The sequence below is a fragment of the Leucoraja erinacea genome, unplaced genomic scaffold (genome assembly GCF_028641065.1).
Source record: "Leucoraja erinacea ecotype New England unplaced genomic scaffold, Leri_hhj_1 Leri_211S, whole genome shotgun sequence".
In the NCBI taxonomy this organism is placed as follows: Eukaryota; Metazoa; Chordata; class Chondrichthyes; order Rajiformes; family Rajidae; genus Leucoraja; species Leucoraja erinaceus.
The window spans coordinates 160,362-187,500 of NW_026576112.1; the positions used below are offsets into that span (position 1 = coordinate 160,362).

Genomic DNA, 27,139 nt, shown 5'->3' on the forward strand with positions numbered 1-27,139 from the left:
GAGAGAGAGAGAGAGTGGATCGCAAATGACTCGTCAGCTCACAAATGGCTTTAAGCAGCTGCCCCGCTCCTGCCTCGCCGGCTGAAGACAATGCGGCCCGAAGACATCCATGAGTGCCGAGAGGAGGTGAGAGTCACACAGGGAGCGAGTGGAGGGAGGGAGGGGAATAACACGCCCTTACCCTTTACCCCATCTCCCTTACACACTCACACCTGCCGGCATCTGTACACGCACCACATAGAGAGGGATCTTAAAATGATATTTCAATCTCACCCCCCCTCCTCTCCAGTCACCTTTTGCTGCCTATTTACAGTCGGTCCGTGTAGCTCTGACACACACACACACACACACCCGCACACCACACTCAAACCACACACACACACACACACCCGCACACACACACACAAACCACACACACACACACACACACACACACACACACACACACATACACACACACACACACACACACACACACACACACACACACACACACACACCACACACACACACACACACACACACACACACACACACACACACACACACACACACACACACACACACACACACACACACACACACACACACGCGCACACACACACATACACACACACACACACACACACACACACACACGCATACACACACACACACCACACACACACACACATACACAGCCATTTGGACAGAGAATGTGACTGAGAGGGAGGGGGACGGGGGGAGAGATAGGGGGGAGAGAGGGAGAGAGGAGGGGGGACAGAAGGAGAGAGAGGTAGAGAGAAGGGGGAGAGAGGAGATAGAGAGAGAGGGGAGGGGGAGAGAGGAGAGTGGAGAGAGGGGGAGGGGGGAGAGGATGGAGAGAGGGAGAGAGAGGAGGGAGGGGGTAGAGGGGGGAGAGGGAGAGGGGAGAGAGAGAGATTGGTAGAGAGAGGGGAGAGAGAGAGAGAGGGGGGGAGAGGGGGGAGAGAGGTAGAGAGAGGGGGAGAGAGAGATAGAGAGGAGAGGGAGAGAGAGAGAGATAGAGAGAGAGAGAGAGAGAGAGGGAGAGAGAGAGAGAGAGGTAGAGAGGGGGAGAGAGAGAGAGAGAGACCCCCTCTCTCTCTCTCTTCTCTCTCTATCCCTCCCCCTTTTCTCTCCCTCTCTCTCTCCCCCTTCTTTGTCTCTCCCCCTTTTCTCTCAGCCCTTCCCCCCTTCTCCTCTCTCTCTCTCTCTCTCTCTCTCTCTCTCTCTCTCTCTCTCTCTCTCTCTCTCTCTCTCTCTCTCTCTCTCTCTCTCTCTCTCTCTCTCTCTCCTCCCTCCTCCCTCCCTCTCTCCCCCCTTCTCTGACATTGTTGGTGGAAATCTTGGGAGAGAAACAGGGGGAGAGAGGGGGAGAGAGAGAGAGAGAGAGACAGAGAGAGAGAGAGACAGAGACACAGAGAGACAGAGAGAGTATATATATATACAGGGCAGTGAGGCCCAGTGTAAATTGGAGGAACAACCCTGCCTTAAATATATCCACTGACTTGTGGCCTCCACAGCCGTCTGTGGCAAAGAATCCCACAGATTCACCACCCTCTGACTAAAGAAATTCCTCCTCATCTCCTTCCTAAAGGAACACCCTTTAGTTTTGAGGCTGTGACCTCTGGTCCTAGACTCTCCCACTAGTGGAAACATCCTCTCCACATCCACTCTATCCAAGGCCTTTCACTATTCTGTACGTCTGTTCTGTTTTTCACACCTTCCTGATCGATGTATCTCCCTCCGACGGTCTCAACCCGAAACATCACCTGCTCCTTCTCTCCTTCTGTCCCGCTGAGTTACTCCAGCGTTTTGTGTTTACTTTGGGGTAGAGGGCACCTTGCTAATTCAATCACAAGACCATTTAGGTTGGACCTGGTGTGCAGAAGGTGGTTTTGAACCTTACACCAGTTTAGATGCCTGCGTGCTTTACCTCAGAAAGCTGGTAAACTCCCAGAGACAGGCCCTTCAGCCCAACTTGCCCCATCTCCACCAGTCCCACTTGCCTGCCTTTGGCCCATATCCCTCGAAACCTGTCCTACATACACTAGTCCCACCTAGACCCATAGACACAACCTTGCAGTTGTACAGGGTCTTGGTGAGACCACACCTGGAGTATTGCGTACAGTTTTGGTCTCCGAATCTGAGGAAAGACATTCTTGCCATAGAGGGAGTACAGAGAAGGTTCACCAGACTGATTCCTGGGATGTTGGGACTTTCGTATGAAGAAAGACTGGATAGACTCGGCTTGTACTCGCTAGAATTTAGAAGATTGAGGGGGGGATCTTATAGAAACTTACAAAATTCTTAAGGGGTTGGACAGGCTAGATGCAGGTAGATTGTTCCCGATGTTGGGGAAGTCCAGAACTAGGGGTCACACAGTTTAAGGATAAGGGGGAAATCTTTTAGGACCGAGATGAGGAAAACATTTTTCACACAGAGAGTGGTGAATCTGTGGAATTCTCTGCCACAGAAGGTGGTTGAGGCCACAGTTCATTGGCTATATTTAAGAGGGAGTTAGATGTGGCCCTTGTGGCTAAAGGGATCAGGGTGTATGGAGAGAAGGCAGGTATGGGATACTGAGTTGGATGATCAGCCATGATCATATTGAATGGCGGTGCAGGCTCGAAGGGCCGAATGGCCTACTCCTGCACCTATTTTTTATGTTCCTATGAAACAGGCCCTTCGGCCCAACTTGTCAATGCTGGCCAACGTGCCCCATCTGCACCAGTCCCACCTGCCTGTGCTTGGCCCACATCCATATCCTTGTGATGGTCTTCTGATCATTTTTTAAAAAATTAAGTGCAGCCCTTGGAATCTGCAGCTGTGGAATAATTCAGAACCAAAGTGGCAGAGTTTCTGATTGAAAGAAACACCACGACAACAGGCCCTTCGGCCCACCGAGTCCGTGCTGACCCGTTCACGCTAGTTCCACCTTATCCCGCTTTCTCATCCACTCCCAACTTACGGACGGCCAAATAACCTACAAACCCGCAAGCCTTTGGGATTTACTGTAGACTTCGGAGATACAGCGCGGAAACAGGCCCTTCGGCCCATCGTGTCCGGGCTGACCAGCGATCCCCCCCCCCCGTGCCTTAGCGCTATCCTACACGCACCAGTGACTGTTGACAATTTACACGAGCCAATTGACCTACAAAAAAACCCGCACGTCTTTGGAGTGTGGGAGGAAACCGGAGCACCCGGAGAAAACCCACGCAGGTCACGGGGAGAGAACGTGCAAACTCCGTACAGACAGCATTGTGAGCAATGGGGCGGGGACCCTATATCTGAGGAAGGATGTGCCTGCCGGCTCTGGAGAGGGTCCAGAGCAGGTTTACAAGAACGATCCCAGGAATGAGTGGGTTAACGTACGATGAGCGTTTGTCAGCACTGGGCCTGTACGCGCTGGAGTTTAGAAGGATGAGGGGAGGGGGGACCTCATTGAAACGTACAGAATAGTGAAAAGCCTGGATAGAGTGGATGTGGAGAGGATGTTTCCACTAGTGGGAGAGTCTAGAGTCTAGGACCAGAGGGCACAGCCTCAGAATTAAAGGACGTTCCTTTAGGAAGGAGATGAGGAGAAATTTCTTCAGTCAGAGGGTGGTGAATCTGTGGAATTCTTTGCCACAGACGGCTGTGGAGGCCACAAGTCAGTGGATACATTTAAGGCAGAGATAGATAGATTCTTGATTAGTGCGGGTGTCAGGGGTTATGGGGAGAAGACATAAGCCTCTGTTTTTTTCACACAGAGAGTGGTGAATCTCTGGAACTCTCTGCCACAGAGGGTAGTTGAGGCCAGTTCATTGGCTATATTTAAGAGGGAGTTAGATGTGGCCCTTGTGGCTTAGGGGATCAGGGGGTATGGAGAGAAGGCAGGTACGGGATACTGAGTTGGATGATCAGCCATGATCATATTGAATGGCGGTGCAGGCTCGAAGGGCCGAATGGCCTACTCCTGCACCTAATTTCTATGTTTCTATGTTTCTAAGGCAGGAGAATGGGGTTAGGAGGGAGAGATAGATCAGCCCTGATTGAATGGCGGAGTAGACTTGATGGGCCGAATGGCCTAATTCTGCTCCTGTCACTTACGACCTTATGGCCCAAACGTTATTCCCTTTTTATCCTGTATCTGCACACTGTGTGGACGGCTGTGATCGCGTATAGTCTTTCCGTTGACTGGTTAGCACGCAACAGAAAGCTTTTCGCTGTACCTCGTGACAATAAGCCCAACTAATCTCTTCCTCGCCCCACTCCCCCGTCTCTCCAAAACAAGTTCGCAGGTTATCGGAGTAGAATTAGGCCATTCGGCCCATCGAGTCTGTTGTGACGAGTCTGTCTTTACGACGTCCCAAGGTTTAACATAGAAACATAGAAATTAGGTGCAGGAGTAGGCCATTCGGTCCTTCGAGCCTGCACCGCCATTCAATATGATCATGGCTGATCATCCAACTCAGTATCCTGTACCTGCCTTCTCTCCATACCCTCTGATCCCCTTGGCCACAAGGGCCACATCTAACTCCCTCTTAAATATAGCCAATGAACTGGCCTCAACTACCCTCTGTGGCAGAGAGTTCCAGAGATTCACCACTCTCTGTGTGAAAAAAGTACTCCTCATCTCGAGCCTGTCCAACCCCTTAAGAATTTTGTAAGTTTAAGCCCTCGGTTGTCACTAAGTTGCGGACCAAGGTTCAGAAGGTAGACAAAAATGCTGGGGAAACTCAGCGGGTGAGGCAGCATCTATGGAGCGAAGGAAATAGGTGACGTTTCGGGTCGAGACCCGAAACGTCGCCTATTTCCTTCGCTCCATAGATGCTGCGTCACCCTCTGAGTTTCTCCAGCGTTTTTTGTCTACCTTCGATTGTCCAGCAGGTTCAAGTTCAAGTGAGTTTATTGTCATGTGTCCCTGTATAGGACAATGACGTTCTTGCTTGCTGCAGCACAATATAGAAACATAGACAATAGGTGCAGCAGTAGGCCATGCGGCCCTTCGAGCCATTCGATATGATCAGGAGGAGGAACTTCTTTAGTCAGAGGGTGGTGAATCTGTGGGACTCATTCAAGTCAAGTCACTTTCATATTTATAGCACATTTGAAAACAACTCTACAAACAGTGGGTACATACAGCGCTCCCCCAGAGGACCTCAAGAAACATAGAAACATAGAAAATAGGTGCAGGAGTAGGCCCTTCGAGCCTGCACCGTCATTCAATATGATCATGGCTGATCATCCAACTCAGAATCCCATCCCTGCCTTCTCTCCATACCCCCCTGATCCCTTTAGCCACAAGGGCCACATCTAACTCCCTCTTAAATATAGCCAATGAACTGTGTGGCCTCAACTACCTTCTGTGGCAGAGAATTCCACAGATTCTGTGTAAAAAATGATTTTCTCATCTCGGTCCTAAAAGATTTCCCCCTTATCCTTAAACTGTGTGACCCCTTGTCCTGGACTTCCCCAACATCGGGAGCAATCTTCCTGCATCCAGCCTGTCCAACCCCTTAAGAATTTTGTAAGTTTCTATAAGATCCCCCCTCAATTTTCTAAATTCTAGCGAGTACAAGCCGAGTCTATCCAGTCTTTCTTCATATGAAAGTCCTGACATCCCAGGAATCAGTCAACAGAATATCTAAGCATAATACAGAACAGGAGATAAAAGTTCAGTGTGTCTATATACCATAGACCATATATATATATACACAATAAATAAACAGATAACATGCAATAGGCTGTTATAGTTCAGAGTTTGTTTGAAGTTGTGTTTAATAGCCTGATGGCTGTGGGGAAGTAGCTATTCCTGAACCTGGATGTAACAGATTTCAGGCTCCTGTACCTTCTTCCAGAAGGCAGCGAAGAGATGAGTGTGTGGCCAGGATGGTGTAGGACTTTGATGATGTTGGCAGGCTTTTTGAGGCAGCGACTGCGATAGGTCCCCATCGATGGTGGGGAGGTCAGAGCCGATGATGGACTGGGCAGTGTTCACAACTTTCTGCATTCTTTTCCGCTCCTGAATGTTCAAGTATACACGTTTCAATCATTCCCATGATCATGGTGGAAAACTATATCTTCTCCCTAATCTTCATCGAACAAAACTAAAAACTATCTGGGAGTCTGCGGCAGAAACCTAGCCACAAACACACACCAGAAACCTGGTGGTTTAGGTTGAATAAGTTAGGTCTTTATTCTCTGGAGCGCAGAAGGTTAAGGGGGGACTTGATAGAGGTCTTTAAAATGATGAGAGGGATAGACAGAGTTGACGTGGACAAGCTTTTCCCTTTGAGAACAGGGAAGATTCAAACGAGAGGACATGACTTCAGAATTAAGGGACAGAAGTTTAGGGGTAATATGAGGGGGAACTTCTTTACTCAGAGAGTGGTAGCGGTGTGGAATGAGCTTCCAGTGGAAGTGGTGGAGGCAGGTTCGTTGGTATCATTTAAAAATAAATTGGATAGGCATATGGATGAGAAGGGAATGGAGGGTAATGGTATGAATGCAGGCAGGTGGGACTAAGGGGAAAAAAAGTTGTTCGGCACGGACTTGTAGGGCGGAGATGGCCTGTTTCCGTGCTGTAATTGTTATATTGTTAAACTTAGCCAGACTACGTATAAATCTCACCCTAATTTAACTCCCCTTAAGTATAAGTTCCCTAGTTGAGGAAGGGACATTCGTTCTATTGAGGGAGCCCAGCGTAGGTTTACAAGGTTAATTCCCAGGATGGCGGGACTGTCATATGCTGAGAGAATGGAGCGGCTGGGCTTGTACACTCTGGAGTTTAGAAGGATGACAGGATATCTTATTGAAACACATAAGATTATTAAGGGTTTGGACACGCTAGAGGCAGGAAACATGTTCCCGATGTTGGGGGAGTCCAGAACTAGGGGCCACACACAGTTTAAGAATAAGGGGTTAACCATTTAGAACGGAGACGAGGAAACACTTTTTCTCAGAGAGAGTTGTGAGTCTGTGGAATTCTCTGCCTGAGAGGGCGGTGGAGGCCGGTTCTCTGGATGCTTTCAAGAGAGAGCTAGATAGGGCTCTTAAAGATAGCGGAGTCAGGGGGTATGGAGAGAAGGCAGGAACGGGGTACTGATTGGGGATGATCAGCCATGATCACATTGAATGGCGGTGCTGGCTCGAAGGGCCGAATGGCCTACTCCTGCACCTATTGTCTATTGTCTATTGTCACCCACATAATTGCAGGCAGATAACTGGATATAATTATAATATACAGAGTTATGATAAATGGCTACCACAGAGTCCACTCCACCATTCACTCATGGCTGATCCCTGCCTCCAACCCCCATTCCCCTGCCTTTGTAAATATGCTCTTCTCAAGCTTACCCCCCTGTCTAGTTCAGCCAAAAACCACAGAGTCGAGCACTGGGACAACTCGTCTTTATTTTGGGATTGAACAACAAATTCCCCTACACGATACCTAAACCACCGCCGGTTCGATCCTTGTCTCTGCCAGGCCAAGCCCTTCAGCCTCGTGCAAGCAGAAACACTCCAAAAGGTCACCCAGTCCCAAGCGGACGTCCAGAAGATCGACTTCGGTCTAAGGCCCATGACCTTGAGGGGCCGAACTACGCAGGGGTGGTCTCTGTACAATCCGATCAAACGTATGAATTATTTGTTTAAGAAGGAACTGCAGATGCTGGAAAATCGCAGGTACACAAAAATGCTGGAGAAACTCAGCGGGTGAGGCAGCATCTATGGAGCGGCGGACTCCTATTCACCTTTTCCTTCGCTCCATAGATGCTGCCTCACCCTGCTACATAGAAACATAGAAATTAAGTGCAGGAGTAGGCCATTCGGCCCTTCGAGCCTGCACCGCCATTCAATATGATCATGGCTGATCATCCAACTCAGTATCCTGTACCTGCCTTCTCTCCATACCCCCTGATCCCCTTAGCCACAAGGGCCACATCTAACTCCCTCTTAAATATAGCCAATGAACTGGCCTCAACTGTGGCAGAGAGTTCCAGAGATTCACCACTCTCTGTGTGAAAAAAGTTCTTCTCATCTCGGTTTTAAAGGATTTCCCCCCTTATCCTTAAGTTGTGACCCCTTGTCCTGGACTTCCCTAACATCGGGAACAATCTTCCTGCATCTAGCCTGTCCAACCCCTTAAGAATTTTGTAAGTTTCTATAAGATCCCCTCTCAATCTCCTAAATTCTAGAGAGTATAAACCAAGTCTATCCAGTCTTTCTTCATAAGACAGTCCTGACATCCCGGGAATCAGTCTGGTGAACCGTCTCTGCACTCCCTCTATGGCAATAATGTCCTTCCTCAGATTTGGAGACCAAAAACTGTACGCAATACTCCAGGTGTGGTCTCACCAAGACCCTGTACAACTGCAGTAGAACCTCCCTGCTCCTATACTCAAATCCTTTTGCAATGAAAGCTAACATACCATTCGCTTTCTTTACTGCCTGCTGCACCTGCATGCCTACCTTCAATGACTGGGTGTACCATGACACCCAGGTCTCGCTGCATCTCCCCCTTTCCCAATCGGCCACCATTTAGATAATAGGCCACCATTTATACTGCTGAGTATCTGATACTGCTGATGAGATACTGCTGAGTTTCTCCAGCGTTTTTGTCTACCTTCTGAACCATGGTCCACAAATTAGTGACAACCGAGGGCTTAAACCTTTAGACGTCGTAAAGACAGACTCGTCACAACAGACTCGATGGGCCGAATGGCCTAATTCTACTCCTATAACTTGTGAACTTGTTTTGGAGAGACGGGAGAGAGGGGCGAGGAAGAGATTGGTTTAGTTGAGCTAATTGTCACGTGTACCGAGGTACAGTGAAAAGCTTTCTGTTGCGTGCTAACCAGTCAACGGAAAGACTATACGCGATCACAGCCATCCACACAGTGTGCAGATACAGGATAAAGGGAATAACGTTTGGGTCATAAGGTCGTAAGGGCATAAGTGACAGGAGCAGAATTAGGCCATTCGGCCCATCAAGTCGACTACAGCATTCAATCATGGTTGATCCATCTCTCCGTCCTGACCCCATTCTCCTGCCTTCTCCCCATAACCCCTGACACCCGCACTAATCAAGGAAATAGGCTACGTTTCAGGCCTAAACCCTTCTAATTACATCAACATTGACAGTTCCCAAAACCAATTACAGAGTCTCCCATACATTGTTTCTAGGAGAAGCTTCTGGAAGGAAGCTATGTTAACTTAAATAATGCAACATTTGCCCTGGAACTCAAACGAAACCTGCCAGGGCTCAACACTTTAACCAATCAACAAACAGCAGGGTAACTGTCTCACAACATGCTGTTGCATTAATCCAACCAACTTCATGCATATTACACTTTGGAGAAATCTCATTCATTCTGTCAATTGAAGAGATATTCATACATATCTTATCTGCAACACTGATCTGGGCCCTAGACTTGCTGAGACCATCAATAGCTTGTCTTATATCTGCAAAAACATTTGGCCAAAATGGCCTAGCAATGCATGAATCCTTTACTACATTTTGGTGCTATTCCTGCTCTGTTTTGGCTAGTAGTTACACATTCTCCCCATAACCTTTGACACCCGTTCTAATTAAGAATATGTCAATCTATCGCCTTAAAAGTGTCCACTGACTTGGCCTCCGCAGCCCTCTGTGGCAATGTCCCTGTCCCGCCCCGCCCCGCCTGAAATTGGTCCAAAACGCCGCAGCGAGACTCCTGACGGGCACCCGAAAAAGGGACCACATCACCCCGATTCTGGCCTCTCTCCACTGGCTCCCATTGCGGTTCCGTATAAAATTCAAACTCGTTCTTTCTTTTGTTCTTTTAAAATCTTTTTATTGGGTTTTTTCCCCCAAAAAAACAAAAATAAAACCTAAAAAACAGAGCAAAAAAGAATAATGATAATGGTACATAGGGCTCAGGATCACATTAATAACAGGTCTAACCTAATATGAGACCGGTGTCAAAATACACATTGAATATAGACCTCCCGGTCTCTATGTAAATATAGTTAAATCTTTAAACGGGAACTTACAAATGTAAAAAAAACACAAAGATAAAAAGACAAAAATAATAAATAAAAAATAATAAAACATCTTATAGAAACTTACAAAATTCTTAAGGGGTTGGACAGGCTAGATGCAGGAAGATTATTCCCGATGTTGGGGAAGTCCAGAACAAGGGGTCACTGTTTAAGGATAAGAGGGAAGTCTTTTAGGACCGAGATGAGAAAATCATTTTAAGGATAAGGGGGAAATCTTTTAGGACCGAGATGAAAAAATCACTTTTTACACAGAGAGTGGTGAATCTGTGGAATTCTCTGCCACAGACGGTAGTTGAGGCCACAGTTCATTGGCTGGATTTAAGAGGGAGTTAGATGTGGCCCTTGTGGCTAAAGGGATCAGGGGGTATGGAGAGAAAGGCAGGTACGGGATACTGAGTTGGATGATCAGCCATGATCATATTGAATGGCGGTGCAGGCTCGAAGGGCCAAATGGCCAACTCCTGCACCTATTTTCTATGTTTCTTGAGGTCCTCTGAGGGAGCACCGTTAGTACCTCCACCAATGTAAAGCACTTTGGTCAACGAGAGTTGTTTTTCAAAAAACAAAACAAGAATATTTATAAAGTGTCATAAACAATATCTATAAATAAATGAGATCGTTTGTGTCCGAAAAGGAACAGGAAGCAGCCAAAGTTGATTAATTCCCACCCCTTATTCAACTGCTTGTAATTATCTTACACAAATTTAGCAGCTATATAATAATAATAATAATAATAATAATTATTTATAGAGCACTTTAAAAACAAACATAGCTGCAACAAAGTGCTGTACATCACTAATCATTGACAAAAAAGTTAATACACACCAAAAATAACAATCAAAAGAAATAGTAGGAAAAGACATGTAAAATAAAGAAACATCAAAAACACCACAAACAGAAGCAAAGCCTCAGGCATGGTCAAAAGCCAGGGAGTACAAATGTGTTTTAACACTGGATTTGAAGATGTACACCATATGTACACCCAGCCACTATATGTACATCATGTGTACACCAGCCACTATATGTACACCAAATTATTTACATTTATACACTAATCAGATATTTACAAAGCCATACAAAAAAGAAAAAAAGATGAAAGTAAAAAACCCTCGTATACTATACAGTATCTTAGTCATATATATATATATATATATAACCCATCACTCTATAATCAATTAGTATAACAAATATCCCACTCACAATCACCTATCCTCATCCCAATATCCTTTTAAATAAGTGTTTAAATGTGCTACACAAATATGTGACTTGACTTGAATGAGTTCCACAGATTCACCACCCTCTGACTAAAGAAGTTCCTCCTCACCTCCTTTCTAAAAGAGCGCCCTTTAATTCTGCGGCTGTGACCTCTGGTCCTAGACTCACCCACCAGTGGAAACATCCTCTCCACATCCTCTCTATCCAGGCCTTTCATTATTCAGTTACGTTTCAATGAGGTCCTCCTCCCCTCATCCTTCTAAACTCCAGCGATGAGTTCCTTCAAGCGCTCATCATATGTTAACCCACTCATTCCTGGAATCATTCTTGTAGACCTCCTCATAAACTACCTCGTTGTAAACGTGGAGCATATTCGGGTCACATAGAAACATAGAAATTAGGTGCAGGAGTAGGCCATTTGGCCCTTCGAGCCTGCACCGCCATTCAATATGATCATGGCTGATCATCCAACTCAGTATCCTGTACCTGCTTTCTCTCCATACCCCCTGATCCCTTTAGCCACAAGGGCCACATCTAACTCCCTCTTAAATATAGCCAATGAACTGGCCTCAACCACCTTCTGTGGCAGAGAGTTCCAGAGATTCACCACTCTCTGTGTAAAAAATGATTTTCTCATCTCGGTCCTAAAGGATTTCCCTCTTATCCTTAAACTGAGACCCCTAGTTCTGGACTTCCCCAACATCGGGAATAATCTTCCTGCATCTAGCCTGTCCAACCCCTTAAGAATTTTGTACGTTTCTATAAGATCCCCCCCTCAATCTTCTAAATTCTAGCGAGTACAAGCTGAGTCTATCCAGTCTTTCTACATATGAAAGTCCTGCCATCCCAGGAATCAGTCTGGTGAACCTTCTCTGCACTCCCTCTGTGGCAAGAATGTCTTTCCTCAGATTTGGAGACCAAAACAGTACGCGATACTCCAGGTGTGGTCTCACCAAGACCCTGTACAACTGCAGTAGAACCTCCCTGCTCCTATACTCAAAACCTTTTGCTATGTCACCTTGCATCCTCTCCCCTCTGTAGAAGATCACATTCATCCTTCAATTCTATTTGTGACACCGTATTCCTCTCATGTTACAAAGCATGGCAACGTTTCAACAGCAAAGTCTCTTGGTTTTAAAATATTCTGGTCCAGTCTTTGGCCCTTCAGGTTCATTTTGCCGTCTCAACTCAATGCTTTCTCGAACATTTAGCGTGTGTATTTGTGCAATTTTACAACCACTCAGCCACGCAAACGCTGGAGCAACTCAGCGGGACAGGCAGCATCTCTGGAGAGAAGGTGCGGGTGACATAGAAACATAGAAATTAGGTGCAGGAGTAGGCCATTCAGCCCTTCGAGCCTGCACCGCATTCAATATGATCATGGCTGATCATCCAACTCAGTATCCCGTACCTGCCTTCTCTCCATACCCCCTGATCCCCTTAGCCACAAGGGCCACATCTAACTCCCTCTTAAATATAGCCAATGAACTGGCCTCAACTACCCTCTGCGGCAGAGAGTTCCAGAGATTCACCACTCTCTGTGTGAAAAAAATGAAAATGAAATGAAATGAAATGATTCAATTTATTGTCATTGTCAGTGTACAGTACAGAGACAACGAAATGCATTCTACATAAGAGAAAAAGTTCTTCTCATCTCGGTTTTAAAGGATTTCCCCCTTATCCTTAAGCTGTGACCCCTTGTCCTGGACTTCCCTAACATCGGGAACAATCTTCCTGCATCTAGCCTGTCCAACCCCTTAAGACTTTGTATGTTTCTATAAGATCCCCTCTCAATCTCCTAAATTCTAGAGAGTATAAACCAAGTCTATCCAGTCTTTCTTCATAAGACAGTCCTGACATCCCAGGAATCAGCCTGGTGAACCGTCTCTGCACTCCATCTATGGCAATATGTGACGTTTCGGGTTGAGATCCTTCTCCAGACTCAGAGTCGGGGGGGAGAGGGAGATAAGGAGGTGTAAGGTGTGAAAACTGGACAAAGGGGATGGAGATCAAGGTGCAGTGAATCTGCGGAATTCATTGCCACAGACGGCTGTGGAGGCCAAGTCAATGGATATTTTTAAGGGGGAGATTGATAGATTCTTGATTAGTGCGGGTGTCAGAGGTTGTGGGGAGAAGGCAGGAGAATGGGGTTAGGAGGGAGAGATAGATCAGCCAGGATTGAATGGTGGAGTGGACTTGATGGGCTAATTATACTCCTATCACATGACCTGATGAAAATGTAGAATAGATCATTGTTAGCTGGGAGAAGGTGACAACAAAGCAAACAGAGATAAAATGTAGTCGGAGACAGTCAGACTGGTGGGAGAACTGGGAAGGGGGAGGGGATGGAGATAGTAAGGGTTATTTGGAGCTAGAGAAGTCAATGTTCATACCGCTGGGGTGTGAGCTGCCCAGGCGAAATATGAGGTGCTGTTCCTCCAATTTGCACTAGGCCTCACTCTGACAGTGGAGGAGGCCCAGGACACTTTTCCCTGACTCTCGGTCTGAAGAAGAGTCTCCTGTGTCATATCAGGAAAGATTGGAAAGGCTAAAGGATCGGACAGGCTAGATGCAAGAAAAATGTCCGCCATGTTGGGGGAGTCCATTTTAAGTTTAAGAATAAGGGGTCGGCCATTTTGGACTGAGATGAGGAAAAACCTTTTCACCCAGAGAGTTGTGAATCTGTGGAATTCTCTGCCACAGAAGGCAGTGGAGGCCGATTCACTGGATGTTTTCAAGACAGAGTTAGATTTAGCTCTTAGGGCGAATGGAATCAAGAGATATGGGGAGAAAGCAGGAATGGGGTACTGATTCTGGATGATCAGCCGTGATCATATTGAATGGCGGTGCTGGCTCGAAGGGCCGAGTGGCCTACTCCTGCACCTATTTCTCTACGTTCTATGTTTAAGGTGAGAGAGGAAAGAGTTAATAGGAACCTGAGGGGAAACTTTTTCACATACAGAGGGTGGTGGGTGTATGGAACGAGCTGCCGGAGGAAGTAGTTGAGGCTGGGACTATCCCAATGTAGAAAATACATTAGGACTGGTGCATGTCCTTGATTCCCTTACTCTGAGCAAGAGACTCTGTCCGTCTACCCGATCTACGATCTTATACAGTACACCTCAATAAGATCAGCCCTCATCCTCCTGCGCTCCAAAGAATGGAGTCCAAGATACTCAACTTAGCCCAGTCCCTCGAATCCTGGCAACATCCTCGTAAATCCTCTCTGCACCCTTCCCAGTTTGAAATTTGGCTCCGTAGAACTGCTCTCTCCAGCGGGCACTCCTTTGGAATGTGGGCGGGAAACCGGAGCACCCGGAGAAAACCCACGTGCAGGTCCCGGGGAGAACGTGCAAACTCCGCACAGACAGCGTCCGCGGTCAGGATCGAACCCGGGCCTCTGGCGCTGTGAGGCAGCGACTCTACCCGCTGCGCCACAAGTGCCGCCCCGATTCCACGCCTAAGGTCTGAGTTACTGAGTATAACCAATTGAATCACACAGTGTGGAAACAGGCCCTTCGGCCCAACTTGCCCAAGATGCCCCATCTACACCAGTCCCACCTGCCTGCATTTGGCCCATATCCCTCTAAGCCTCCTTTACCCATGCACCATCCAAGTTGCGATAGTCCCAGCCTCAACTACCTCCTCCGGCAGCTCGTTCCATACACCCACCACCCTTTGTGTGGAAAAGTTACCCCTCAGGTTCCTGTTAAATCTTTTCCCCCCCCTTCACCTTAAACCTATGTTCTCTGGTCCTTGATTCCCCTACTCTGGGTGATAGACTGTGCATTCACCTCTCGTGGTTGTGTACACCTCTATAAGATCACCCCTCATCCTCCTGCGCTCCATGGAATAAAGTCCGAGCCTGTAGCTCAGGCCCTTTGGCCGTTCTTCGAGGGTCCTGACCCGAAACGTCACCCGCCAACGTTCTCCAGAGATGCTACCCGACCCGCTGAGTTAATCCGGCACTTTGTGTCATCGTTTGGTGATGTGACTGAACTGTTTTCTGTTTGTGTCTCCCCCCTCCCCTCTCTCTCCCCCCTCCTCTCCCATTCTTCATCTCCCCATTAACTCGACACCCTGACCCTCTCCCATGTCACCTCGACTTCCTGTCCCTCAATCTCTCCCCCTCCCCTCTCCCCCATCTCCCTATCTCCCTCTCACACCCTTCATCTCCCCATCTCCCCCCTTCCCTCCTCCCCCTATCTCTCCCTCATGCCATCTCCCACTCCCCCTCTATCATTTCTCTCTCCCCTCCCCCCCCTCCTTTACCCCCCCCCATCCCCTTCTCCCTCCCACCCCCCCTCGCCCCCCCCTCTCTCCATCATCCCAAATCTACCCCCTCATCCTCCCCCTCCCCTTCACCCTCTGCCTCTGCCCCCCTCTCCCCATCTCCCCCCCCACCCCCTCCCCCATCTCCCCCCCCTCCCCATCTCCCCTCTCTCCCTCATGCCATCTCCCCCCCTCCCCTCTTCTCCCCCCCCCCATCCCCATCTCCCCTCTCCCTCCCTCATGCCATCTCCCCTCCCCTCATCTCTCCCCTCCCCCCTCTCCATCCTCCCCTCTCTCCTCATGCCATCTCTCCCCCTCCCCCCTCCTCTCCCCCATCTCCCCCCTCCCCATCTCCATCATCCCCATCTCTCCATCTCATTCTCCCCATCTCCTCTCCATCTCCATCTTCCCCCTCTCCATCATCTCCATCATCTCCATCATCTCCATCGTCATCACCTCCATCACCTCCATCATCTCCATCACCTCCATCACCACCATCACCACCATCACCTCCATCATCTCCATCACCTCCATCATCTCCATCATCTCCATCATCCCCATCATCTCCATCACCTCCATCACCACCATCACCCCCATCACCTCCATCATCTCCATCACCCCCATCATCTCCATCACCCCCATCATCCCCATCACCTCCATCATCTCCATCACCACCACCCATCATCTCCATCACCTCCATCCCCTCCATCACCTCCATCACCTCCATCACCTCCATCTCCCCTCCATCACCTCCATCATCTCCATCATCTCCATCATCTCCATCATCTCCATCACCTCCATCATCTCCATCATCTCCATCATCTCCATCATCTCCATCATCTCCATCACCTCCATCATCTCCATCATCTCCTCTCCCTCTCCATCATCATCTCCATCCATCTCATCTCCATCTCCATCATCACCCATCACCACCCCATCATCACATCATCCATCACCCATCACCCACCATCCATCACCCCCCACATCATCTCTCCATCACACCCCCATCATCTCCATCACCCCCTCTCCCCTCTCCATCATCCTCCATCACCTCCATCACCTCCATCATCTCCCATCATCCCCATCATCCCCATCAATCTCCATCATTTCCATCTCCACCATCTCCCCTCTCCATCATCTCCATCACCTCCATCTTCCCTTTCTCCCTCATGCCATCTCCCCCTCCCCCTCCATCTCCTTCACACCCTCCATCATCCCCCCATCTCCTTCTCCCCCTCTCCTCTCCATCATCTCCATCACCTCCTTCACCCCCTCTCCATCACCTCCATCATCTCCATCATCTCCATCACCTCCATCATCCCCCCTCCACCTCCATCTTCTCCCCCCACCTCCATCTTCTCCCCCCTCTGTCCCCCCCACAGCAGCGGCCCCTGAAGCAGTCTCTGAGCGCCTCGCTGTGCCGGGAGTCGCACTGGAAATGCCTGGTGCTCACCGTGCTGATGCTGGGCTGCGTTGGCGTGGTGGCCTGGTGCCACCTGTCCACCGTCACCCGCCTGTCCTTCCGCACGCCCCTGATGGGCGGCGGGGGCGGTGTGGGCGGGGGGGAGTCGATGGTCTACCATGAGAGCCCGTGCTCCAGCGGCTACGTCTACATCCCGCTGGCCTTCCTGCTCATGCTGTACGTGGTGTACCTGGTGGAGTGCTGGCACTGCCACGCCGGGCGGGAGGCCCAGCACCGTGTGGACGTGCACGGTGTGTACGAGCGGGTGGAACGCCTCCAGCGGGCCAGCCCCTGCATCTGGTGGCGGGCCGTCAGCTACCACTACGTCCGGCGGACACGCCAGGTCACCCGCTACCGCAACGGCGACGCCTACACCACCACGCAGGTGTACCACGAACGGGTCAACACCCGCCTGGCCGAGTCCGAGTTCGACTACGGGCGCCACGGGGTGCGGGACGTCTCCCGCGGGCTGGCGGGCCTGGGCGACCACCCGGCCACCCGCCTGCGCTTCACCAAGTGCTTCAGCTTCGCCGGCGCCGAGGCGGAGACGGCCTACCTAACGCAGCGGGCGCGCTTCTTCAGCGACAACGAGGGCCTCGACGACTACCTGGAGGCCCGCGAGGGCATGCACCTGAGGGACGTGGACTTCAAGGAGAGGATGGTGGCCCTCTCCGACCCCAAGAGCCCGCCCTGGTACGTGTCGCCCTCCATCTTCTGGACCGTGTCGCTGGTGGTCCTCAGCTGGCCCCTGCGAGTGCTGGCCGAATACCGCACCGCCTGCCTCCACTACCACGTGGAGAAGCTGTTCGGGGCCCCCGATGGTGACGGAGGGGCCCCCCACTCCTCTAGGCCCACCGCCACCACCACAGTGGACGTGACCGAACTGGAGTGGCACATCTGCACCAACCGCCAGCTGGTGCCCACCTACTCCGAGGCCCTGCTGATGGAGGCCTCCTCCCACCCTAGGCCCTGCCGGGGCTGCCGACGCTCCCTCAGCAGCTTGTCGCTCCCCTCCCGCGTCCCACGCCCGCGCGCCCGCCTGCCCTTCAGCCGAAGCCGCTTCTCCCTGGGCCGGGCCTGCATCTTCAGGAGCCTGAGTGGGGGCCTGAGGAGGAGGGAGGGGGAGGAGGAGGAGGTGGTGGTGGTGGTAGGGGGGGGGGAGGAGGAGGAGGAGGAAGAGGGGGAGGAGGGGGAGAGGGTCGAGGGGGACCTACCGCCCACCTACCAAGAGGCCCTGCGTTTCCCCCGCCTCCTGGTCCACGGTGGAGACGGTTGCCAGGGGCACCAGCCCCGGCAACGGGATGGGGATGGGGATGGAGAGGCAGAGGGACCAGACACGCCACTGTGATCATTGAACCTTGCCTCTCTCCTCTCCTCTCCTCTCCTCTTCATTCCTCTCCTCCCCTCTTCATCTCCTCTCCTCCCCTCTCCTCTTCCTCTCCTCTCTTCTCCTCTCCTCTGCTCTTGTCTGCTCTCCTCTCCTCTCCTCTCCTCTCCTCTCCTCTCCTCTCCTCCCCTCTCCTCCTCTCTCCTCCTCCCCTCATTTTTCCTCTCCTCCCCTCTTCATTCCTCTCCTCTCCTCTCCTCGCCTCTCCTCGCCATGACTCGCGGATGGCCATCTTGGCTAGGCCCAGGAGCAAACCTGACCAGGACATCTTCAGCCCTCCATCTCCATTTTATCCTTTTAAAAAATGTTTCTTTCCCCCTCTCGTCTCCAAAGAAACTCCCGCAGGGTTGCAGCGATACGCCAGATGTGTGTAACGTGCCGCCCAAGCCCCAAAAGATGTTTAAAACAACAAATTTGTGCGTGAAATGTGTGTCAAGAGCTCCGATCAATGTTTTTTGTGGGGGGGGGGGGGGGGGTTTATTGTAAAAAAATAATTTAAATCAATAATTTACAAAAGTAATATGTACAGTACAAGACTATTCAAGACAAACCCACCACCGTGATACAAAATAAAACAAATATTCTTCAATTCTAAATATTAAATCAGTATTTCCCCATCCTTGTCAAGACAAGCGGTCCCGGAAATCCCCGTGGACAGCGCGTGGTCCTTCGCTAGTGCCATCCGGGCACGGACATAGCCCCGGAAAAGGGGCCTCGTGGCAGAGCCGTCTTCCGCCTGGCGCCGTGACTGGCGGGTGGCCATCTTGTCCAGGCCCAGGAGCCAACACGACCAGGACATCTTCAGCCCCCCCCCCCCCCTCCCCGACCCTCTCCCCTACGCACAGGGTGTCCAGAGATGAGGAGGGTGGGTGTGAAGAGCGGCCAGGAGCGGCCCCTTTAGAGATATTGGAACAGCCTCACACGCTCCATGTACACGCTCCAGCCCGCAACAGTGGCAAGCGACTGGCGAGACTATGAACCGCGAGAGACTGTATCCAACCCTAGCGAGTGTGTGTGTGTGTGTGTGCGCGTGTGCGTAGGTGTGTGTGTGGGTGTGTGTGCGTGCGTGCGTGTGTGTGTGTGTGTGTGTGTGCGTGCGTGTGTGTGTGTGTGTGGGCGTGTGTGTGTGCGCGTGTGTGTACGTGTGTGTGTGTGTGGGCGTACGTGTGTGGGTGTGTGTGCGTATGTGTGTGTGTGTGTGTGGGCGTGCGTGTGTGTGTGTGCGTGCGTGCGTGCATGTGTGTGGGCATGTGTGTGTGTGCGTGTATGTGCGTGTGTGACAGGGCAGTGCAGAGGGAGCTTCACGTTGTGTCTCACCCTTTTATTTTTAACATAACGAGTTTTTATTCAAATAAACACATACAGAGTAGTAACAAAACCAAGACTGCCATTTGCCGTTTACAATTACAACGGTTATCAGATTATAATATCACCGACTTTATCGACAAATAGGCCTTCAGAGTCCAAAGGTTCACCTGCATCTCCTCCAACCTCATCTATTGCATCCGCTGCTCTAAGTGTCAGCTGATCTACATCGGTGAGAACAAGCGTAGGCTTGGCGATCGTTTCGCCCAACACCTCCGCTCAGCACTTCAACTCCCCCTCCCATTCCCCATCCGACCTCTCTGTCATGGGTCTCCTCCATGGCCAGAGCGAGCAACACCGGAAATTGGAGGAACAGCACCTCATATTCCGCATGGGGAGCCTGCATCCTGCGGGCATGAACATTGAATTCTCCCAATGTTGTTAGCCCTTGCTGTCTCCTCCCCTTCCTCAGCCCTCGGGCTCCTCCTCCTCCTTTTTCCTTTCTTCTCCCCGCCACCCCCGATCAGTCTGAAGAAGGGTTTCAGCCCGAAACGTTGCCTATTTCCTTCGCTCCATAGATGCTGCCGCACCCACTGAGTTTCTCCAGCATTTTCGTCTACCTTCGATTTTCCAGCATCTGCAGTTCCTTCTTAAACACCTTCAGAGTCCCCGCGTATGTGCGTGTTCCCTCTCCAGGGACACGTGGGCCCGGAAGAGGGGACAGGCAGCCGACTCTGTTGCGACCATCCCGCCCCATGCCTGGACCATCTTGGTCAGGCCCAGGAGCAAACCGGCAGGGAGAATCCACCCTCCCCAACTCCCTGTCTTATGCCCAAATACAGTGCATTCAGAAAGCACTCAGACCCCCTCACTTTCCCCACATTTTGTTACGTTACAGCCTTATTTTAAAATGGATTAAATTCATTTTTTTAAATCATCAATCTACACACAATACCCCAGAATGAAGAAGCAAAAACAGGTGTTTAGGAATTTTGCAATGTAATTAAAATGAAATAACTGAAATATCACATTTACATCAGTATTCTGACATTTTGCTTTGACACTCAAAATTGAGCTTAGGTTCATCCTGTTTCCATGGAGTATTGCGTACAGTTTTGGTCTCCTAATCTGAGGAAAGACATTCTTGCCCTACAGAGAAGGTTCACCAGACTGATTCCTGGGATGTCAGGACTTTCATATGAAGAAAGACTGGATAGACTTGGCTTGTACTCGCTAGAATTTACGAGATTGAGGGGGGATCTTATAGAAACTTACAAAATTCTTAAGGGGGTTGGACAGGCTACATGCAGGAAGATTGTTCCCGATGTTGGGGAAGTCCAGAACAAGGTGTCACACAGTTTAAGGATAAGGGGGAAATCATTTAGGACCGAGATGAGAAAAAAAAATTCACACAGAGAGTGATGAATCTGTGGAATCCTCTGCCACAGAACATAGTTGAGGCCACAGTTCATTGGCTATATTTAAGAGGGAGTTAGATGTGGCCCTTGTGGCTAAAGGGATCAGGGGGTATGGAGAGAAGGCAGGTACGGGATACTGAGTTGGATGATCATATTGAATGGCGGTGCAGGCTCGAAGGGCCGAATGGCCTACTCCTGCACCTATTTTCTATGATTATCCTTGAGATGTTTCTACAACTTGATTGGAGTCCATCAGTGATAAAATAAATTGATTGGACATGATTTGGAGAGGCACACACCTGTCTATATAAGGCCCCGCAGTTGACTGTGCATGAAGGAATTGTCCGTAGACCTCCGAGACAGGATTGTGTCGAGACACAGATCTGGGGAAGGGTATAGAACAATTTCTGCAGAATTGCAGGTCCTGAAGAGCACAGTGGCCTCCGTCATTCTTAAATGGAAGAACTTTGGAACCACCAGGGCTCTTCGTAGAGCTGGCCGCCCGGCCAAACTGAGCAATCGGGGGAGAAGGGCCTTGGTCAGGGAGGTGGCTCTGACGGAGCTCCAGAGTTCCTCTGTGGAGATTGGAGAACCTTCCAGAAGGACAACGATATCTGCAGCACTCCACCTCCATCAGGCCTTTATGGTAGAGTGGCCAGATAGAAGCCACTCCTCAGTTAAAGGCACATGACAGCCCGCTTGGAGTTTGCCAAAAGGCACCTAAAGGACTCACAGACCATGAGAAACAGGGTTCCCTGGTCTGATGAAACCAAGATTGAACTCTTTGGCCTGAATGCCAAGCGTCACGTCTGGAGGAAACCAGGCCCCGCTCATCACCTGGCCAATACCATACCTACGGTGAAGGATGGTGGTGGCAGCATCGTGCTGTGGGGATGTTTTTCAGCGGCAGGAACTGGGAGACTAGTCAGGATCGAGGGAAAGATGAACGGAGCAAAGTACAGAGAGATCCTTGATGAAAACCAGGACCTCAGACTGGGGCGGAGGTTCACCTTCCAACAGGACAACGACCCTAAGCACACAGCCAAGACAACGCAGGAGTGGCTTTGTGACAAGTCTGTGAATGTCCTTGAGTGGCCCAGCCAGAGCCCGGACTTGAACCTGATCGAACATCTCTGGAGGGACCTGAAAATAGCTGTGCATCGACGCTCCCCATCCAACCTGACACAGCTGGAGAGGATCTGCAGAGAAGAATGGGAGAAATTCCCCAAATACAGGTGTGCCAAGCTTGTAGCATCATACCCAAGAAGACTTGAGGCTGTAATCACTGCTAAAGATGCCTCAACAAAGTACTGAGTAACGGGTCTGAATACTGATGTAAATGTGATATTTCAGTTATTTCTTTTAAATTACTCTGCAAAAATGTCTAAACACCTGTTTTTGCTTTTTTATTATGAGGTATTGTGTGTAGATTATGGTGACATAAAATGAATTTAATCCATTTTAGAATAAGGCTGTAACGTAACAAAATGTGGGGGAAAGTGAAGGGTCTGAATACTTTCTGAATGCCCTGGACCAAACTTGTGGGGCTAAAATGCAACCAAAACTTGAGGAGCAGCCCCGTCAGATATTCGTACAGAGGCTGCAACCTCTCATGCTGCATATACACGTGGAACACGGTCTCTTCATCACAGTAGACGTTTACGGGCAGCTGGCCAGTCCGCAAACCGACTCAAATATTTATTACACGCCAAGGCTCCGTGCGACACTCTCCACCCCGGGTCCCCGATGTCAAAGGGGGCGGACTCCCTTGTAGAGAGACCTCCACTGGGGAGGGAGGGGGGGGGAGGGGGGGGGGGGGGGGGGGCTCACTCTGTCTCTGACTCAGGGGGGAGTGTGTAACGGGACAGTGCAGAGGGAGCATGACTGTATCTGTGTCACCTCTGTTGGCGTCCCTGCTCGACATGGTACACACACACGCGCACGCACACACACATGCACGCACACACACACATGCACGCATACACACGCACGCACACACACACAACACACACACACAAACACACACACACGCACGCACACATACACATGCAAACGCGCACACACACACATACACTCGCATACACACACACACGCACACACACTCACATACACACACGCACGCACACACACACACACACGCACACACACACACACACACACACACACACACACACACACACACACACACACACACACACACACACTCACACAATCACACACATATACACACAATCACACAGACTCACACATACACACACACACATATATATATATATGCACACATATATACACACACACACTCACTCACACACATACACACACACACACACACATCACACACACAATCACACACACTCACACACACACACACACACACACACACACACACACACACACACACACACACACACACACAAACACACACACACACTCACACGCTCACACAAACACACACACTCACTCACACACACACACACAATCGAGGGTGGACCTATACCTGGAGAGGGGTACAAAATGCTGGAGTGCCTCAGCGGGTCAGGCAGCATCTGCGGAGAGACCCGAAACATCACCCGTTCCTTCTCTCCAGGGACGCCGCCCGTCCCCCGCCGAGTTCCTCCAGCACTTTGTGTGTTGTCTTCACTTTAGACCAGCATCTGCAGTTCCATTCCTACAACAGCTCCTGTATCTGGGGCCGGTGCTGGAGATGCCACATGTCGGGAACGCTGGCCAGCATTTGTGGCGGACATTTGTCGGGCCTCCAATGCTGACAACTTCAGCCTGAGATCGCTCCCATCATCGACCCCCCCACGTCTTCCAGAGGTGGCCTCCATCGCTAGAGTCACATTTAAATAAACCCGTAGTTTTTTGGACGAATATTCCGGAAGCTTCCTCGACTGTGGCTGCGGCTGATCTGGATGATGGCCCCACCCCTTCACTACTCCGAGCAAGGAGGGGAGTCTTGTGGAGAGAGGCAAAACGCTGGAGTAACTCAGCGGGACGGGCAGCATCTTGGAGAGAAGGAACAGGCAGCGTTTTGTGTCAGGACCCTTCTCAGACGGAGAGCCGGGGCTTATATTCACTGGAATTTAGCAGGATGAGAGGGGATCTTATAGAAACATATACAATTCTTAAGGGATCGGACAGGCTAGATGCAGGAAAAATGTTCCCCATGTTGGGGGAGTCCAGAACCAGGGGCCACACACAGTTTAAGAATAAGGGGTCGGCCATTTTGGACTGAGATGAGGAAAAACCTTTTCACCCAGAGAGTTGTGAATCTGTGGAATTCTCTGCCACAGAAGGCAGTGGAGGCCGATTCACTGGATGTTTTCAAGTGGAAGAGTTAGATTTAGCTCTTAGGGCTAACGGAATCAGGGGATATGGGGAGAAAGCAGGAACGGGGTACTGATTTAGGAATGTCAGCCATGATCATATTGAATGGCGGTGCTGGCTCGAAGGGCCGAATGGCCTACTCCTGCACCTATGTCTCCATGAAAGGGAAACAAGAGATATCGACGGTGATGTGGGGAGATATAGAACAAATGAACGAAAGATATGCTAAAAAGTAACAATGGTAAAGGAAACAGGCCATTGTTATATGTGTGCTAGGTGAGAACAAGAAGCTGGTGAGACTTGGGTGGGGAGGGATGGAGAGAGGGGTGGGAATGCTGGGGTTACTTGAAGTTAGATAAATCAATAGACAATAGGTGCAGGAGTAGAGGCCATTCGGCCCTTCGAGCCAGCACCGCCATTCAATGTGATCATGGCTGATCATCCACAATCAGTACCCCGTTCCTGCCTTCTCCTCATATCCCCAGACTCCGTTATTTTCAAGAGCCCTATCTAGCTCTCTCTTGAAAGCATCCAGACAACTGGCCTCCAAGGCAGAGAATTCCACAGACTCACCACTCTCTGTTTGAAAAAGTGTTTCCTCGTCTCCGTTCTAAATGGCTTACTCCTTATTCTTAAATATTCATAGCGCTGGGCTGTAAGCTACCCAAGCGAAATATGAGATGCTGTTGCTTCAACAGAGTATTGTAGAATATTGTGTTCAGTTCTGGGCACCGTGTTACAGGAACGGTGATGTCAAGCTGGAAAGGGTTCAGAGAAGATTTACGAGGATGTTGCCGGGACTCGAGGGTGTGAGCTACAGGGAGAGGTTGAGCAGGCTGGGTCTCTATTCCCTGGAGCGCAGGAGGATGAGGGGTGATCTTATAGAGGTGTACAAAATCATAGATCGGGCAGACGCACAGAGTTGGGGAATCGAGAACCAGGGGACACAGGTTCAAGGTGAAGGGGAAAAGATTTAATAGGAATCTGAGGGGTGGTGGGTGTATAGAACGAGCTGCCAGAGGAGGTAGTTGAGACTGGGACTAACCCAACGTTTAAGAAACAGTTAGACAGGTACATGGATAGGACAGGTTTGGAGGGATATGGGCCAAGGTGGGACTAGTGTAGCTGGGACATGTTGGGGCAAGTTGGGCCACAGGGCCTGTTTCCACGCTGTATCACTCGATGAGTAAAGGTTTTTGTTGTTCAATGGTACTTTTAAATTTATTTAGTTTAGAGATACAGCGCAGAAACAGGCCCTTCGGCCCACCGAGTCCGTGCTGACCAGCGATCCCCGCACACTAATACTATCCCACACACACACACACCCACTGGGGACAATTTACACTTTACACCAAGCCGATTAACCTACAAACCTGCACGTTTTTGGAGTGTGGGAGGAAACCGAAGATCCCGGAGAAAACCCACGCAGGTCACGGGGAGAACGTGCAAACTCCACACAGACACACACAGCCTGTTTGCGGGTGAATTGACCATCTGTAAGTTGCCCCTGGTGTGTCGGGAGTGGATGAGAAAGTGGGATAACATAGAACCAGTGTGAATGGGTGATTGGCTCGGACTCGATGGGCCGAAGGGCCTGTTTCCCCACCTCATCTTTCACTCAATTAGTCATAAGATCAAAAGTGATAGGAGTAGAATTAGGCCATTCGGCCCATCAAGTCTACTCCGCCATTCAATCATGGCTGATCTATCTCTCCCTCCTAACCCCATTCTCCTGCCTTCTCCCCATAACCCCTGACACCCGCACTAATCAAGATTCTATCTATCTCTGCCTTAAATATATCCACTGACTTGTGGCCTCCACAGCCGTCTGTGGCCAAGAATTCCACAGATTCACCACCCTCTGACTAAAGAAATTCCTCCTCATCTCCTCCCTAAAGGAACGTTCTTTAATGCTGAGGCTGTGACCTGTGGTCCTAGACTCTCCCACGAGTGGAAACATCCTCTCCACATCCACTCTATCCAGGCCTTTCACTATTCTGTAAGTTTCAATGAGGTGCCCCCTCATCTTTCTAAACTCCAGCGAGTACAGGCCCAGTGCCGACAAACGCTCATCATATGTTAACCCACTCATTCCTGGGATCGTTCTGGTAAACCTCCTCTGGACCCTCTCCAGAGCCGGCACATTAGCCTTCAATATTCCAGGGTAGACAAAAACGCTGGAGAAACTCAGCGGGTGTAATTTCCTTCGCTCCATGGATGCTGCTGCACCCGCTGAGTTTCTCCAGCATTTGTGTCCACCTTCGATTTTTCCAGCGTCTGCAGTTCCCTCTTGAACAAATACTCCAGGGAAAACATGCTCAACTCACTGGGCGTCACGGTGGCTCAGCGGGTAGAGTTGCTGCCTTCAGCGCCAGAGACCCGGGTTCGATCCCGACTACGGGCGCTGTCTGTACGTTCTCCCCGTGACCTGCGTGGGTTTTCTCCGAGATCTTCAGTGTCCTCCCACACTCCAAAGACGTGCAGGTTTGTAAGTTAATTGGCTTTGTATAAGTGTAAAATTGTCCCCAGTGTGTGTGTGTGCGTAGGATAGTGTTAGTGTGCGGGGATCGCTGGCCGGCACGGACCTGGTGGGCCGAAGGGCCTGTTTCCGCGCTGTATCTCTAAACTAAACTAAACTCAAACCTTTACCGCACCCTGTATGTTATCAGTTAAAGGTAACTGGCTCTTTAGGCAGTTACTTGAAAAAGTTTAGGGAGGGGTAAC

At 50.1% G+C, this 27,139-nt stretch overlaps 1 protein-coding gene across 2 annotated transcripts; it reads left to right on the plus strand.

Moving 5' to 3' along the window:
- The first annotated feature begins 13 nt into the window (after positions 1 to 13).
- LOC129716331 (transmembrane protein 151B-like) lies at positions 14 to 18,346 on the plus strand. Of its 2 annotated transcripts, none has more exons than XM_055666202.1 (2): positions 14 to 126; positions 16,896 to 18,346. In XM_055666202.1, the coding sequence occupies exons 1-2, from the start codon at positions 91 to 93 to the stop codon at positions 18,321 to 18,323; spliced, it is 1,464 nt and encodes a 487-aa protein (XP_055522177.1). In that variant the 5' UTR covers positions 14 to 90; the 3' UTR covers positions 18,324 to 18,346. The 2 variants fall into 2 exon arrangements, with proteins under 2 accessions (XP_055522177.1, XP_055522178.1); XM_055666203.1 differs by having other exon boundaries at positions 16,899 to 18,346.
- The last annotated feature ends 8,793 nt before the right edge of the window (positions 18,347 to 27,139 follow it).